The following is a 13,729-nucleotide window of genomic DNA, read 5'->3' on the forward strand; positions in this document are numbered from 1 at the left end:
CACAGATCAAATGCGCACCTAAAATTTGCATATCTTATAGCAAAATCTCCTTATCAACACAGACTCATTTTCACCCAACACCTGCACTACACTGCAAACATACTTGGAGAAAAGGCAGTTTGACTCATGTGTATTGTGGATTTCAGGACTAAATATTCATTAAAGTGCAATTCTTATAACTCATAATAAGTGCTCATATAACAAGTACCCAGAGTTTTCCCATTTAGTTCAGTAAATGTTCCATAAAATATTGATTTATTTTATTTTTGGTTTATTTTGAGTGAAAAATGAGTATGTTCTATGCCATTGTATGCTTTTCTGACCTGAATAAAGTAATATCTAATATATTCATAAGCTTAAATCCCATTGAGAGCTATTCATGTCCAAATGTTTAGTTGATTGTGTTCACTTTTAATAATTCAAATAAGCAACAAGAAAGAGGTTGGCAAGCAATGATTATCTGTTATTCATAATCATTTTTGTTTAGCTAGTTAACACAGTAATTATTTCTTGATTGGAAAGCTTTTTGAAGAATACCTAGAAGCTAAAGCTTGAATTTGGGCCCAAACATTGAAACAAAAATCTAATTATCTGCTACATAACTGTATGGCAATAGATCTGAAAAACTGCTCCAAATTTTTCGTATGTTAACTGTGATTGTTGATGTTTACTAATCAGTTTTCTGCCTGTAGCATCACCTTTACCTATGAAGTGAATGGTATTGAGAAGATATGAATCAGCTTGGAAGTTGTTTCAAGTCAAATCTTTCAGGAACAATGCATTTCCATGAACTTAAGAATGATGAGGTAGAGACACTGCCCAAACTATTCCATTCAGACCTGATGTTTTTCCTGTCAGTCACGTGTATGTAAGGCCCACCCATAGACCTTCTACTCTTTCATGGCTGAGAACTGCAGTCAGTGATTTCTGTTTCAACCATGCACCTCTTATCTAGAATGAAAAAGAGCAAAGCTTCAGGTAGTTTAGTTATGTGATATGTTTGGCCTCAGGTCCTGGACCAGCTTACAAGCACTGCTAACTTACTTGCAAGGGCACTGAAACAATAATAACTTTATGTTTTTCTTCCAATAGGCAGAGCTTGTTCCTGGTTTCCTGTGCCTACACATACGCATGGGTGTAGAAAACCTATAATGCTTTATAGCCTAAGAAGAATTACATGGCTGTTGACATGGGAGAAACACAGATCTTTGCAAAACTGAGCTGGATTGCTAGTTGTACAAAACTTTCCTTTGCTCTTAGTCTTCTGCTCTTCTATTGTGGTTTGATTTCAAGAAATTTTTTGCTGTTGTTGTGTTTACTCTTTGCCTATTTTCTAATTTGAATAATTAGACGCAGCTTTTCTTTACATTATGTTTTTCATGGTTTTGTTACATATAACAAAGGAGGGAATTCAGGCCCCTGTTCATTTTTTGTAGTGGCTGTGACAGCAATCTCCCAGGCATTACAGAAGTAGGTCCACTGTCCCTTACTCTGCTTCTTTTCCAACACAAATTAGTTTTTCCTACTCTATCTTGATTGGAAAAATTAACTAACATTTTGTTCACCTTGCTCATAGCCAGATACATCCATAATATATCTATAAATTGTCATTATCTGTTGTTATACATAGGCATTCATGTTCTGAGGCTAAATTTGGCTTTAATGCTATACAATATTTAAAGAACAGCAGCATAAATCTTACAGCAATTTATACCAATTAAACCACAATGCGTTTATGAAAATTTTTTTCTCTTGTCTTATTTATTGACAGATTTTTTTTTAATTACAACACAATGAAACAATGGTAAGTACATAAGATGCAATAGTATAAAAAGCCATTTTAACCCTTCCCTTGGTTAAGACACTTACAGCAGACAAGAACTGCCCCACCCCAATTCCCCCCTTCTCAAATGAAAACAAAAAATAAATATAAATTAATAAATATAAAACAAATCACTGCACAGCCCTTAACTCTTTGATTGCCATGGCAAGAACCATAATGATGATTCTAGCGTGTGACGTTCGGTGGTTAAAGGTTGCCGCAGCAGTCAAAGGGTTATAGCATTGTAAACATAAGTACTTTGTTGAAAATGTTCAGTCATGTTAATGGTCTACAGCAATGAGATTATTATCATGACCCCTTGACCTTTAATGACACAACAGTATTAGCTTGGTGAGCTGTTACATAGATTAATTAACCCATTTAGTTTAACAATGCACTATGAGGTCTTGGTTTACTAACAAAAGACTACCTGTGTATAATAAAACACTGTTCAATGCATTGATCAATAAAATCAATGAAAAAATCAGTCTAAGCACCACAAAATTTTGCCTGATTATATCTGACAGTCATAATACACTTTAGCACCATTTAGTCAGCCTTGCATTTGCACACAAACAAGCTTTGTGTTTGTCAGTAGAAGCTACCTGAAGGAATAACATATGTCAGTTATAAAAAGGTTACCGTATAGAATGCTGTGTGAGCCAATAAAATAAAATAAAATAACAATAATAAAATGAAATTCAGTTGCAGAAAGCAAATAAATGCTCCAGTTATTTTGATACTAACACACATACTAATAAGCGGAACATGGGCATGAAATGAATATGGAGCTATGCAGAGAAAAGGGAATAAAAATGAGAAATTTTTCACACAAGAGAAATCATCACATCCATATTCTGACTTATTTGTCAGACTCCGAAAATTAAATGAACAACTGTTGGGTGGTTGAAGATAAAGAGCTTGAAGATTTGATGTTTAACAATATGTGAGTTTTAGGGTCATGTTATGAATAAAACCACTTTCAGTGATATCCTATCAACTGCAAAAACACCCTTGTCTCTGCATGAAAGGTTGATTTGCTCTTTCTCAGACATGGAGGATAAATAAGCAAATCACTGGGTGGGAACAACCACAACTGTAGTAGCTTCTATCTAACACATTGGAGCCAGAACAATTTCTGTTGGAAATACAGGGATGAAGGAATGCCAACAAGAAGGAAAATGGAATCAGCTGCTAAAATAGCACTCAACAAAAAGAAGTAAGGAAGAAATCAAGTTCTGATAGATACAAGAATACAGCACTTGGAGAGAACACAAGGTGCACAAGGTTTCTTCATAAAGAGAAACAAGGATGTGTATGAAGCTTGGAAAACAATGTACCCTTCTTGTATATATCCATATCAAACTCTAGTTGACTACAGACTGACAAAACTAGCTGCACATGCTCTAACTGCTAACAATACTACCACAGGACTGGCAAGGAGAAGACATTGCATCCCTTAAACAGTTTCTGATCATATAGCAACACCTACAACATAAAGCAAACCTCAGAAGTCAAACACCTGCACCTTTCTCTTCAAGCTGCATCTGAAGTGGGCAATGAATCCAAGACTACAGTAGCAGATGACAGAGTGAGTTTTTTATAAGTGATACCAAAAAATTAGGATCAATTGGAAAACAGTGCATAATAGCAAAGCATTCTGCTATGTAACAGTGCTAGCCTATTATGCTACAGCAGTAAGGTAATGGTAATTGATGCATGTGTATGAACTGACTTGTGGTAGAGGAAGGAGCCCAGCCATAAAATTCTTGTCTGAATATCCATGACAAAGATTATAAGCATCAGAATGCAAAGAAGAAAGAGAACAGGTTAAAGATGAGAACTGGAACCACTGAAAATAGCACAGACTGTCATAAGCGATACATACAAATAGTATGTAATGGCTGGCACCAAAAATGGTGTTATACTATTGTACATCTGACAATTCAAGTAGTTCCAAGATGCAAATAAAGAATCCATGACGATCAGCCCTGGCTGTACCATGCCTTTTTCATTAAAGAATTAAGGATGGTAATGTCAGTGGATGGCAAAGGCTTCAATAGTCTACTGTAAGTTAGAGTTCAGTGTTGAGTACTGGACAATGAACAAAATTCAGTGAAAGACAGACATCAAGTTCCTCAAATATTTGCAGGAGATTTAAGAAGGTACTACCTCTTCATTGTAGACACAACAAGCTGCATTTCCTAGTGACAAACTGTAAAAAGTTGTACATGATTAAATGAGATAGACAACAAAATTGGTTTTACTTATTTTTATAATGAACAGATAATTTCCTACTTGCCTTCCAGGAGAATATAAAATTAAATATTCCCTTAAATAGTCAGGAAACATGCCAAGGTGCAGTGAGAAAAGGGGATGCAGGGGAATCAGAAGTTTGACTGTATTTATCAATTTACATATAGAAACAGAAATAGATGATACAATGGCCATCAAAGTATTTCTGTCATATCAAACACCTCTGGACTATCATGGAAATAAAGATACGTGGTTGTAATAGAGACTAATAGAGGTTAAAGACTTCCTTGTCATATAGTATTTTAATCAGTTGGATTCTTCATCTTGGATCTAATTTCTGAGAACAAACAGAAGGACATTTCACTGTGACCAGTTTTTGAACAGAGATTCAGGTTAATATTAGTTTGACTAAATCTATCTCAAAAGATTTTGACTGCACCAGATAAATAATTAGCATATATTACTACATATATTTGCAGTCATGTTTAGAGTAACTAAATTGAGAAGCTTTTTGACTGACTGCTATTTGGTGGGTTATGACTCCAAATACAGAATTCAGTGGACTTTCTACAGCCTAACAGATATCTTTGTTGTTGGAGGCCAATAATACTTTCCAAGCTATCACCAAGTTCTTGGTAATGTCTCTTCTCTTTTATTGTTGATTATGTGAAATTTTAGTAGTGTTAGTCATCCTTGTCTCCATCTCTTTTCGACAAATTGGTGTTATACTTACACTTATAAGTCAAAATGTTTTCATTCCTTTTCCTAATGCTTTACCTATTTCATTACATAGAGTAAGAGTTGGGAATAGTATTTGCATCATCACACATTCCTTCAATTCTGGATACCTATTCAAGGTAAAAATTACATTGAGTATAATGATATCAGTTATTTCTGTAAGCTGTGAGTATTGACAACAGCTATTCTGAAAGGTCTTTTTGATTGTTTTCATCTGCCTGGTGATGCATGGCCAGAATTCATAGTACTTTATCATATGAGGTAAAACACAACCATGTACATATAAGCTGCAGCTATGCCTTGCAGGTATGAATTTTAGTTGTCATTGTCATTTAAAACAGAGCTGTAGGTTGCTGATGATATCTTCTGAAGGCATGTCTTCACATGTATCATTTCCTAAGTTACATAATTCTACTTATATCCAAGCAGACAAACTGCCCAGAACTGACTTCAACACAGTGTCCCCAAAAGATATGAAGGTGATCAGTATGTGAGCACTGGCAATTTTGTGGCAATGGCCAAGCATAGCAAATAAAGTATATTTTTCTCTGTTTACAATCACTGTATGCCCAAGTATGAGGCTGTGCATTTGCCTGCAATTTATCAGTTGTAAATCAGTACTTTCTGAGATCTATTTAATATTTTAACCTAATTTTAAACACTGACAAAGAGTACTAGAAACCATCATTATGGAAAGGGATGGAAAAAGTGATACCATGGAAAAACCTATTTTGTCTTCTTTAAGGTTGCAAAATGATAGCAAGGGAACCAAATTTATTATACCTTATAAATAGAGATTACGTGCTGACATGTGGTACTCTTGGGTTCAACAAGGCAGATGAATTTATGCACAGCCTTGCAAGCTATGAATGTGCATGTAAAGGGGGTGTTGAATACCAACACATCAGGATGGAAATATGAATTAGAAACAGTATTTTATGACTCCATACACAACCCTGCAAGTGGTGAACCCATATGGACATCCACTGATTGGCAGAGTTACACTGCTCTGTTGCCTGTATGTAAGTAACAAAATACTTCACTAAAAACTCCTCAAACTCTGTCATATTGTTGAGGACTAACCATGTACTTTAGTTACTGTATGTCAGCATTGTGTTACTAATCCCAGTACCCAGAAAGCCAGTTCCTGTAATGATGGATTGGTAAATGGATTATCCAAGACACATGCATTGCACAGAATGAACAGGATTATTCCACAGGATGGAGACAATATTCAGTATGTTTTACTGCAAGAGAGAAATAAAATAATAAAAAAAAATATCAGGATAGGCTATGAATTAAGATATGACACTCCAAGAAGATTAAGGTTATAGTTATAAAACGGACATTTCAATTTCATATGGTGGAAATTATTAACTAATCAGAAATCCTTGTTTTATGTGGTAGCTATAATAGCAATAATAATCTATGGACAATGGTGTTCTACAGAAGTGGAAAAAAACTAAGCTGTGTGACTGGAAAGCTTCATGCCATCATAAGTGTCTGGCATGTGTAATGATCATTATTTATGAAGTTTTACTGTGACAGCAAGTAGCACTATGCTGCATACACATCTAAGTACAGAAAACTGTCTAGCACGCTAGTTTACATCAGCCTTTCTTAATTTATATATAAAATTTATTTCATCTATACTGTTAGTAGACCAGAGTAATACTTAAGGACATCACCAGAAAGTAAACATACTTTATGGACACACTCACAGAATATCCTCTTTCAAAGAAAAAATGGGCAGCTGCAATTCCAAATGTTAATTAACTGACCATAATTTGTAGATGATATTCTAAATCTTATGTAAACCGGGAAAGAAGATCGGTTTATAATGCATGTGTTTAATGCTGTCTACATCCTTCCTTGAAATACATTTTGATTTTAGGAACAGATGCTTGCTGTGCTCACACACTGACGATCCCTCAAAATATGATCTTCTGATTATTATTGGGCATTCCTACTTCCATACATACATATATCAAATAATTCCACATCATACAAAATCTATGCTGCCTTACATTAGAGGCTTCCTTACATCAAGCCTCAAATGGAGCCAGTTTGCAACAAGTGATGGCAAGCTTTTGATGTTTACCAGATATTTTAAGCATTGATGGCACTGATGACAATGTCTTTCTCCATCAGCCTCTGACATCTCAGATGGCAAGTCACAAGAATGGGTTAGACAGATTTGACTCACACATTACATACTTTTCATGAGACTAGTGGTAGACAATTCATTGAATTACATGCATATATCAGATTAATTTTATGAGCACATGGTTCATTTACACCTGATTTTGTAACTGACATATGTTTAAATGGTCTTATCTCATGAGAACCACTCTGTTTGTCTGCAGTCTATGTAGTAGGAACTAAGGAAGTATGCCTAACATTACAGTGCTGGGGTATCACAACTATACCATTGTATTGAATAACAGGTTATCTGTTCCTCAGCTTCCAGACTACATTATTTGATTTACAGCATAACTGGACACCTAAGTGGCCAGTGACATTTATTTCCTTGGCTGATAGTAATGATTTCCCTTATAGCTCATAGACTGCAACCACCTACTTGTATTCCTGGAAACAGGGGTGTCCAGAGATGGTCTTGACAACAACAAAAGGCAAACCAGGAGCTATTGTTCTGTAATGGCAGCTTCACATCTCCCACTGCCATGGCGCATGGCTTCCTTCACCTTGCAATAGCTGATAAAACTCAGGCCATGTTTTAAGGAGATATGGGAGCCAGGACAGAGCAAGCCCCTGCAGTCATATCCTTGCTCCTCCGCCCAGTCATCTCATGCTCTTTCCAAAGTAGGCTGCTAATGGTGTGGTAGCTTGCATTTCTACTTCCTTAAAAATCCAGTGCCTGGAACATTCACTGTTCAGTTTACTATGTGTGTGTTTTAAGATTTATCGTAACAATGGTCCAAACGAAAAGAAAATAGAATTTAAAAAAAGAAAATAAAAAAAAAATAGGAATTCAATGCTTCCATTGCTTATGGGCAGACCAACTTCCTAGGCTATGCAGTTTTTTCTAACCAACGGCCGAGAATTAGATTCTATATAATTTGGTACCAAAAGCTACGTTTAACTGACATTTAGATTGTAAAGTAAGACCCCCCAAAAAAGTTGAAAATTCAAAAATTAAGCCTTATACTCTGTTCTTAACCCACAGTGCTAATGGCACAGGACACCTGATGAAGCAACTGGGGATGTGAAGTATGCTTTTAAGAAAAAGTGTAAGTCTGCCCCTTATGTTTGGAGGTATTAGCTTATGTTATTTTAATTCACAAAATTAGCCTTAAAAAATCTTTTTCTTTACTTATCCCCTCCCTTTTCCCAGTTTGAAAGAAGAAAAAGAACAAAAGTTCATAGGAATATATAAAATATGTATTACATTTATTCAGGAGACTTGAAAGGGCTCCTTTGGAGCCATTTGAGTCTCTCCACCCCAGCCTATCCAGTAAATATACAGTTACATATTTTTAATTTTTTTTTTTTGATAAAAATTAATTTTGTCTACAGTCAATAACCTTTTCGTAGGTTTAGATAGTGAAAGGCCAAAAGAAACACTGCCATAATCTACTCTGGCCTTCTGCATCATACAGACCATAGTACTCTGAAGATACATGACCTTGTGTAGTCAGCTTGATAGACTGTAGCTGATTAACACAACACATATTTAGTTTTGTATTGTTCCAAAGTACAGATCATGACAATAGCAATATGGAAATGTTTATTAAAAAATTACGGCACATGTGCAGGAACCGAGATTGCAGAACTGAAAATATTTTCAATTTGCTTTTTCTTAATTCTGATAGTCATAGGCCCTTGTAGAGAAGCAACTATTAAAATAAATGAAATTGTCTCAGAACTTTTACTAATTTAAGTTCAAAATTAGATCAGGCAACATCACTAATTTACTCTGAAATTCTATAATTTGAAAGTAGACAGTATGTATTTGGAAATTACAGTGAATACAAATGCTCCTACATCTTTTACTTAAAGCAAACCTTTATGACTGCATTACAACCTACTGAAAACATGAGTGTGAAACAGAAACGTTGACACAATCTTGCTTTGCATGACATAAACATGCCAATATAATTTTTTTTCTCCCTCTCTCTGTATATAGCATATATGCACTTTTAAGTAAAAGAAAATAGATTCAACGATCAACTTATCATGTATTCGTGTAACCACGATGTACCATATACCAAGCACTAGAATTATCACACTTACCTTCCTGTGTAATTACAGTTAAATTCTCCAAACACAAATATTTTTGTTACCTTATCAAAGAACAACAGTCAACATGCTCAGCACTTCATTACTGTCAGGGAAATGGTTGCAGAAAAAAAATTAAAGCTGCCATGAAAGAGATTTCAAAATTGAAATGAAATTTTTAAGTGAATAAAAAAATCTGATGAGATGCTGTTTTGACTTTAAAAAAATATAAAATAAATTCTTCTATTTCCTATTTTATAGGAAAAGCAAATACAGAATAAGTAGTTCTTTTAGTATTTTCCTCCAACTATCCAAGGGAAAAAAATTGGAACAGCAATATCAATAATTTTATTCTGTCTATAGCAGAACATAAGTTTTAGTAGTTTGTTGACAATAACATTCTCTCAATGGATTAAAATGTGCATGTCTGTGCATGTGTGTGTTTGTGTGCTTTTATAAGTATACAAACACACACATCTTAATAGATATTACAAACAGCATAGAATTTCAAATTCACCAAATGAGCTGATCTGCAGCAAAAATCCTGTGCAACTAAATTGTCAATAAATCTATATATTTTCAGCAACAACTGACTTGGATTTACTAAATAATGCTATGGGCTGATACTGGTGCGCTTCTAACCTACAGGATGCAGTACTTCTACAAAACATCTCCAAAATGCCATCTGCATTGCATATTTGTTGTAAAACTATGTCGTCTTCTAATCTTCATTTTTGTTAACCATACATATGTATATCTGTTTATGCTCTAAGAAATAAATTTGCAATGCTTTCTAGCATGCCACATATGTTCGTAAGTCCTCAAATCAATATAAAACCATGTAATTGAAAAAAAGGCATACTATTTTTCATGCTATGCTCAATATAAATATAAATTCAAGGCAGTCAAGCTATCCATTACCAAAACAATAATAATCATAATATATATGTATATATACCTACACTCTCTAAAAAGTGATCCAGTTATGTGGATTAAGAAACCAGTAAGAAATTGGTTGAACATAGTATAAAAGTCTCATTTCATGTAAAAGCCCATACTGGCCATTTCAAGTATTTTAATACTTTCCTATAACCTTTTCATTACTAACTAGATATTTGTAGAAATAATAATTTTATACTGAAAATTGTATTCAAGTTAAATAAAAATTAACTTCTGCTGTAATTCATTTTTAGAGTGTGCATGTATACATAGCAAAATACCTTTCTACAGACCTATCATAAATATTTTAGTCTATGTCATTTCTCTCCTACTAAAACACTTCAATTTTTTTTTTCTCAAATTTTGGATCACGTCTATCAGGCCTTTCAAGAAATAAAACTCATTTCATTTGCAACACCAGATTCCCTTCAGTTTGTGCCAGTTTGCAAGTTAAAGGTCAAAGACATAGGACAGTACACTTTAAGGAAATTCAGACAGTGAAGCTGTTCACAGAAGACAATGTTTAACTTGGTAATGACAGTCAACAGGTCAATAATCAAGTTCAAGGCAAGCTGTTCATTGTTGCAAAAGCTACTCCCCTCAAAACCTGGCTTTCATAAAAAACCAAGTGTCTGACTTTTGGGGTGCATCATTCTGACCATCTTTAATAAGTTCACAGCCCAGTGACTGTAAAGCCTATCACTGCAAGAAGCAGCTCCTAAAATCAATAAAGAGGTCTGTCAGTTGCTGACTTTTCTCTAGGAAAAAATTATTGATACAAACCTGCTCTGCAGGTCACATGAAAATGACAATACTGCTGTTAGCACAAATTACACAGAATGACAAAATGTTTTGGTGGTCCCTTGGCTCTGTCAGTCGATACCATGTTTGACTGAAGGCCAGAAATTTTAACCCTTTGAGAACTATGATGAACATGCAAAGGGGTAACACACCAGAGGATACTCATGCACTATCAGAGTCATCTTCTTAGTTTTCCTTTGAAACTGTAACTCTACCTCTGCAGAGGCAAATCAAATTGTCATGCAACATAGTCTCAAAACAGAAATCCAAAATGCTTAAGATAAGAGGCTAAGCTATAAAATTGTTGTCAGCTCAGAAAAAAATTCTTGGTAAGTGATAGAAATTATTAAAACACGTTTGGTTCCTTCAACCAGAAATATATTTTGTTTTCTATTCATGTTACAAATAATTTTCTATCAATAATGCAAATAATTAAAAACACAATAACAAGAAATATGTTTCGAAAAACTGATTTTCTTTTGAAACTTGTAATACCCAAACACAATTCTATAATTTAATGATGATCAAGACTAACATCCACCAGACTCTGAAAACTGGATGCAGTAGTTCTCAAAGGGTTACACCATCAATATAATACCAGTGTCAAGTTTTAAAATAGCATGTCTGTTGTTTTAGTTCATTGATATCCACTTCAGAGACACACTGCTTTTTTACCATTCTTTGGAATGAGTGCTCCTGACAGACCTATAAAAGGCCTGGGGTAGTTGGCTTGGTACAGCTTGGGAAAGATAATGTAGGAAAACCAACCAGAAATCAAACAAACCAATAAAAAGGTTCTGCTTGAATATAGTATTGAATATGAGTTTAAAACATTGAGGACATAGCCCAGAGCAGCTGTAAAAACCACAAAATGAATGTATTAAGGCTGTTACTATATTGCAGATATTTTGGCCCCTTGTTTGTTGGAAAATGGCTGTCCGAACAGTCTGAAGTCCTGCGTGTCATCCGAGTCTCCCACCTGACAAAACTGGAAGTAGGAGTATAGGACTTTATCCGTAGCAGACAGAAAGCAATCCTCTTTGGAGACGAAGCTGTTTTGGGTCTTCTCACTTTCCTGAAAGTTCCATTGTTGGTTGTTGTGTTTCTCTAAAAAAATTTACTTTCAGCAAAAAATTTTTCAAAGGGGAACAGGCCTTAAGGGGAAAATGTAGAAACATTGGAGATATTTTTATTCCTCTTCGTTAGTTAATCCTGATAGTTTATAGGGCATTGATCGTGCAGAGGGAAGGCCTAGAATTGAATGACAAAGAAAGACAAAGGACTGAAGAAACAGCAGATACTGTGTATCATGGAAGCTTCCCAGCTGAGCGAATCGCCACTCATGCGCAGGACAGGCAACCCCTGGGTTTCAAAGATCAGCTCTGTTTCAGACTGACAGATGCCCGCTCCTAGCTAGGAAACTGCATAACAGCTCTTGTGTTGAATCTCAAGTTATCACAAACTCCTGGGAGGGAAAGAAAAAAAAAACAAAACCCTACATCACACCCACTCTTGCATAGAGCGTTTGCAGTACAGTATGTGGCGGGGTGTTCCTTTCCTTTTGAACTGGAACACAGTGTAAACCAAGACAAGGAGGCACAAGGCCAGGATGCAGGGAATGACGATGGCTATGGCTTTCACAGTGCTGGCTGTGTTGTCCAGTTTGATGACAATGTCAACATCATCTTGAGGGCTGTGTCGGTCTTTATCTCGGTCTGTTGGTCCATCACAACCCATAAAATCCTTGAGGATGGATCTGGGATAGCCAGGTTCCACCTTGAGCATCTGGTTATTGAATTTCCAGTACTCTTTTCCTTTGTAGAAATATGTGAAGCCTGAGGAAGAAAGTAGCAATTATTCATGGTCATATGAAATCATGTCATCAAAATACCATGATGGAAATTACTGGCATTGATTTTTGCATAATTAAAAAAATCAAAACACATAAAGAATAGATTTCAGTTATAGATATTTCAAATTTTTTTTTACAATTTTTATTTCTTTACTGTCTCTAGAAATCTAACATTGAGTTTGAGGGTTTTGCTTTCATTTTGGTTTTATTGTTTGCTCTTTAGTTGTTCTTTCATTCAGTAAATCGGGATTTTATTTTCTTTTATTACTATAAAAATAATTAAACAGTTTCAGAGAATATGGTGTATGAAAAGTCAAGGTTTGGCCAGTTTGTTTATTCACTGAAAAATCAACTAGAGTTGGAATCCTCAGGGACAGGACTTCAAAGCATCACAACCTCTTCAAGATGGGAAGTCTCCTGAGACAAATTGCAATGCTATGCTATGCAATCAAGAAATAAGAACTGACCTCTTTAATCTCACATAGCCTATTGTTGTACTTCAGAAGGAGACTGGATGAAATAACAGCATCTTTCACACAAGAAAACAGGTGTGACCAGATTTAAGTTTTCTGTAAAGACCTGATAGTTGTTCATTCAGGCACAATCCAATGTTATTATTAAACATGCTTAAATGGAGAAAAAACCTTGATTGTTGTCAAAAATCTATGTTACTTTATTATCTCGGCTGAAAAATGGCATTGATCTGGCAGGATACAAACCTTCACATGGGTGAACTTTCTCCTACTATTTATGAGCTGAATGGAAACAGCTGGATTTTTTCTTATCTTCATTTTATACATCTCATATATTTCCTGCAATATTAAAGGCTACTAAGACAGATTAAGCACTATTTGTAGTTAACAATGCTTCCTGAAAAGGCTGGTAACTGCCTGTCTGGAGATAACATTATTAACCACCTATTCAATCATTAGTTATTTTCTTTCAACTCTAAAATTTGAAAACAAATAGAAACATTTGATAGTCTCTTTTGCAGCTCAAACTGTAGGAAATGTTTTCATTACCCACTACTACTTTTCAGAAAAACTTGAATATTTCACCATTCTTCTACATTAGGTACTTTT

General features: G+C 35.0%; 1 protein-coding gene across 3 annotated transcripts in view; it reads right to left on the reverse strand.

Annotated features, from left to right (window-relative positions):
• Positions 1–1,732: 1,732 nt before the first annotated feature.
• Positions 1,733–13,729, reverse strand: part of MMP16 (matrix metallopeptidase 16) — a 181,116-nt gene continuing 169,119 nt past the window's right edge. For 2 of the 3 annotated variants that reach the window (XM_033065324.1, XM_033065329.1), the window contains exon 9: positions 11,184–12,630. In XM_033065324.1, the coding sequence (XP_032921215.1) occupies positions 12,296–12,630 (335 nt within the window). In that variant the 3' untranslated portion in view covers positions 11,184–12,295. Of the gene's footprint in view, positions 12,631–13,729 lie in introns of all 3 variants that reach the window. The other variant, XM_033065315.1, reaches the window with a different exon arrangement.

The sequence above is a fragment of the Catharus ustulatus genome, chromosome 1 (genome assembly GCF_009819885.2).
Source record: "Catharus ustulatus isolate bCatUst1 chromosome 1, bCatUst1.pri.v2, whole genome shotgun sequence".
Taxonomy (NCBI): Eukaryota; Metazoa; Chordata; class Aves; order Passeriformes; family Turdidae; genus Catharus; species Catharus ustulatus.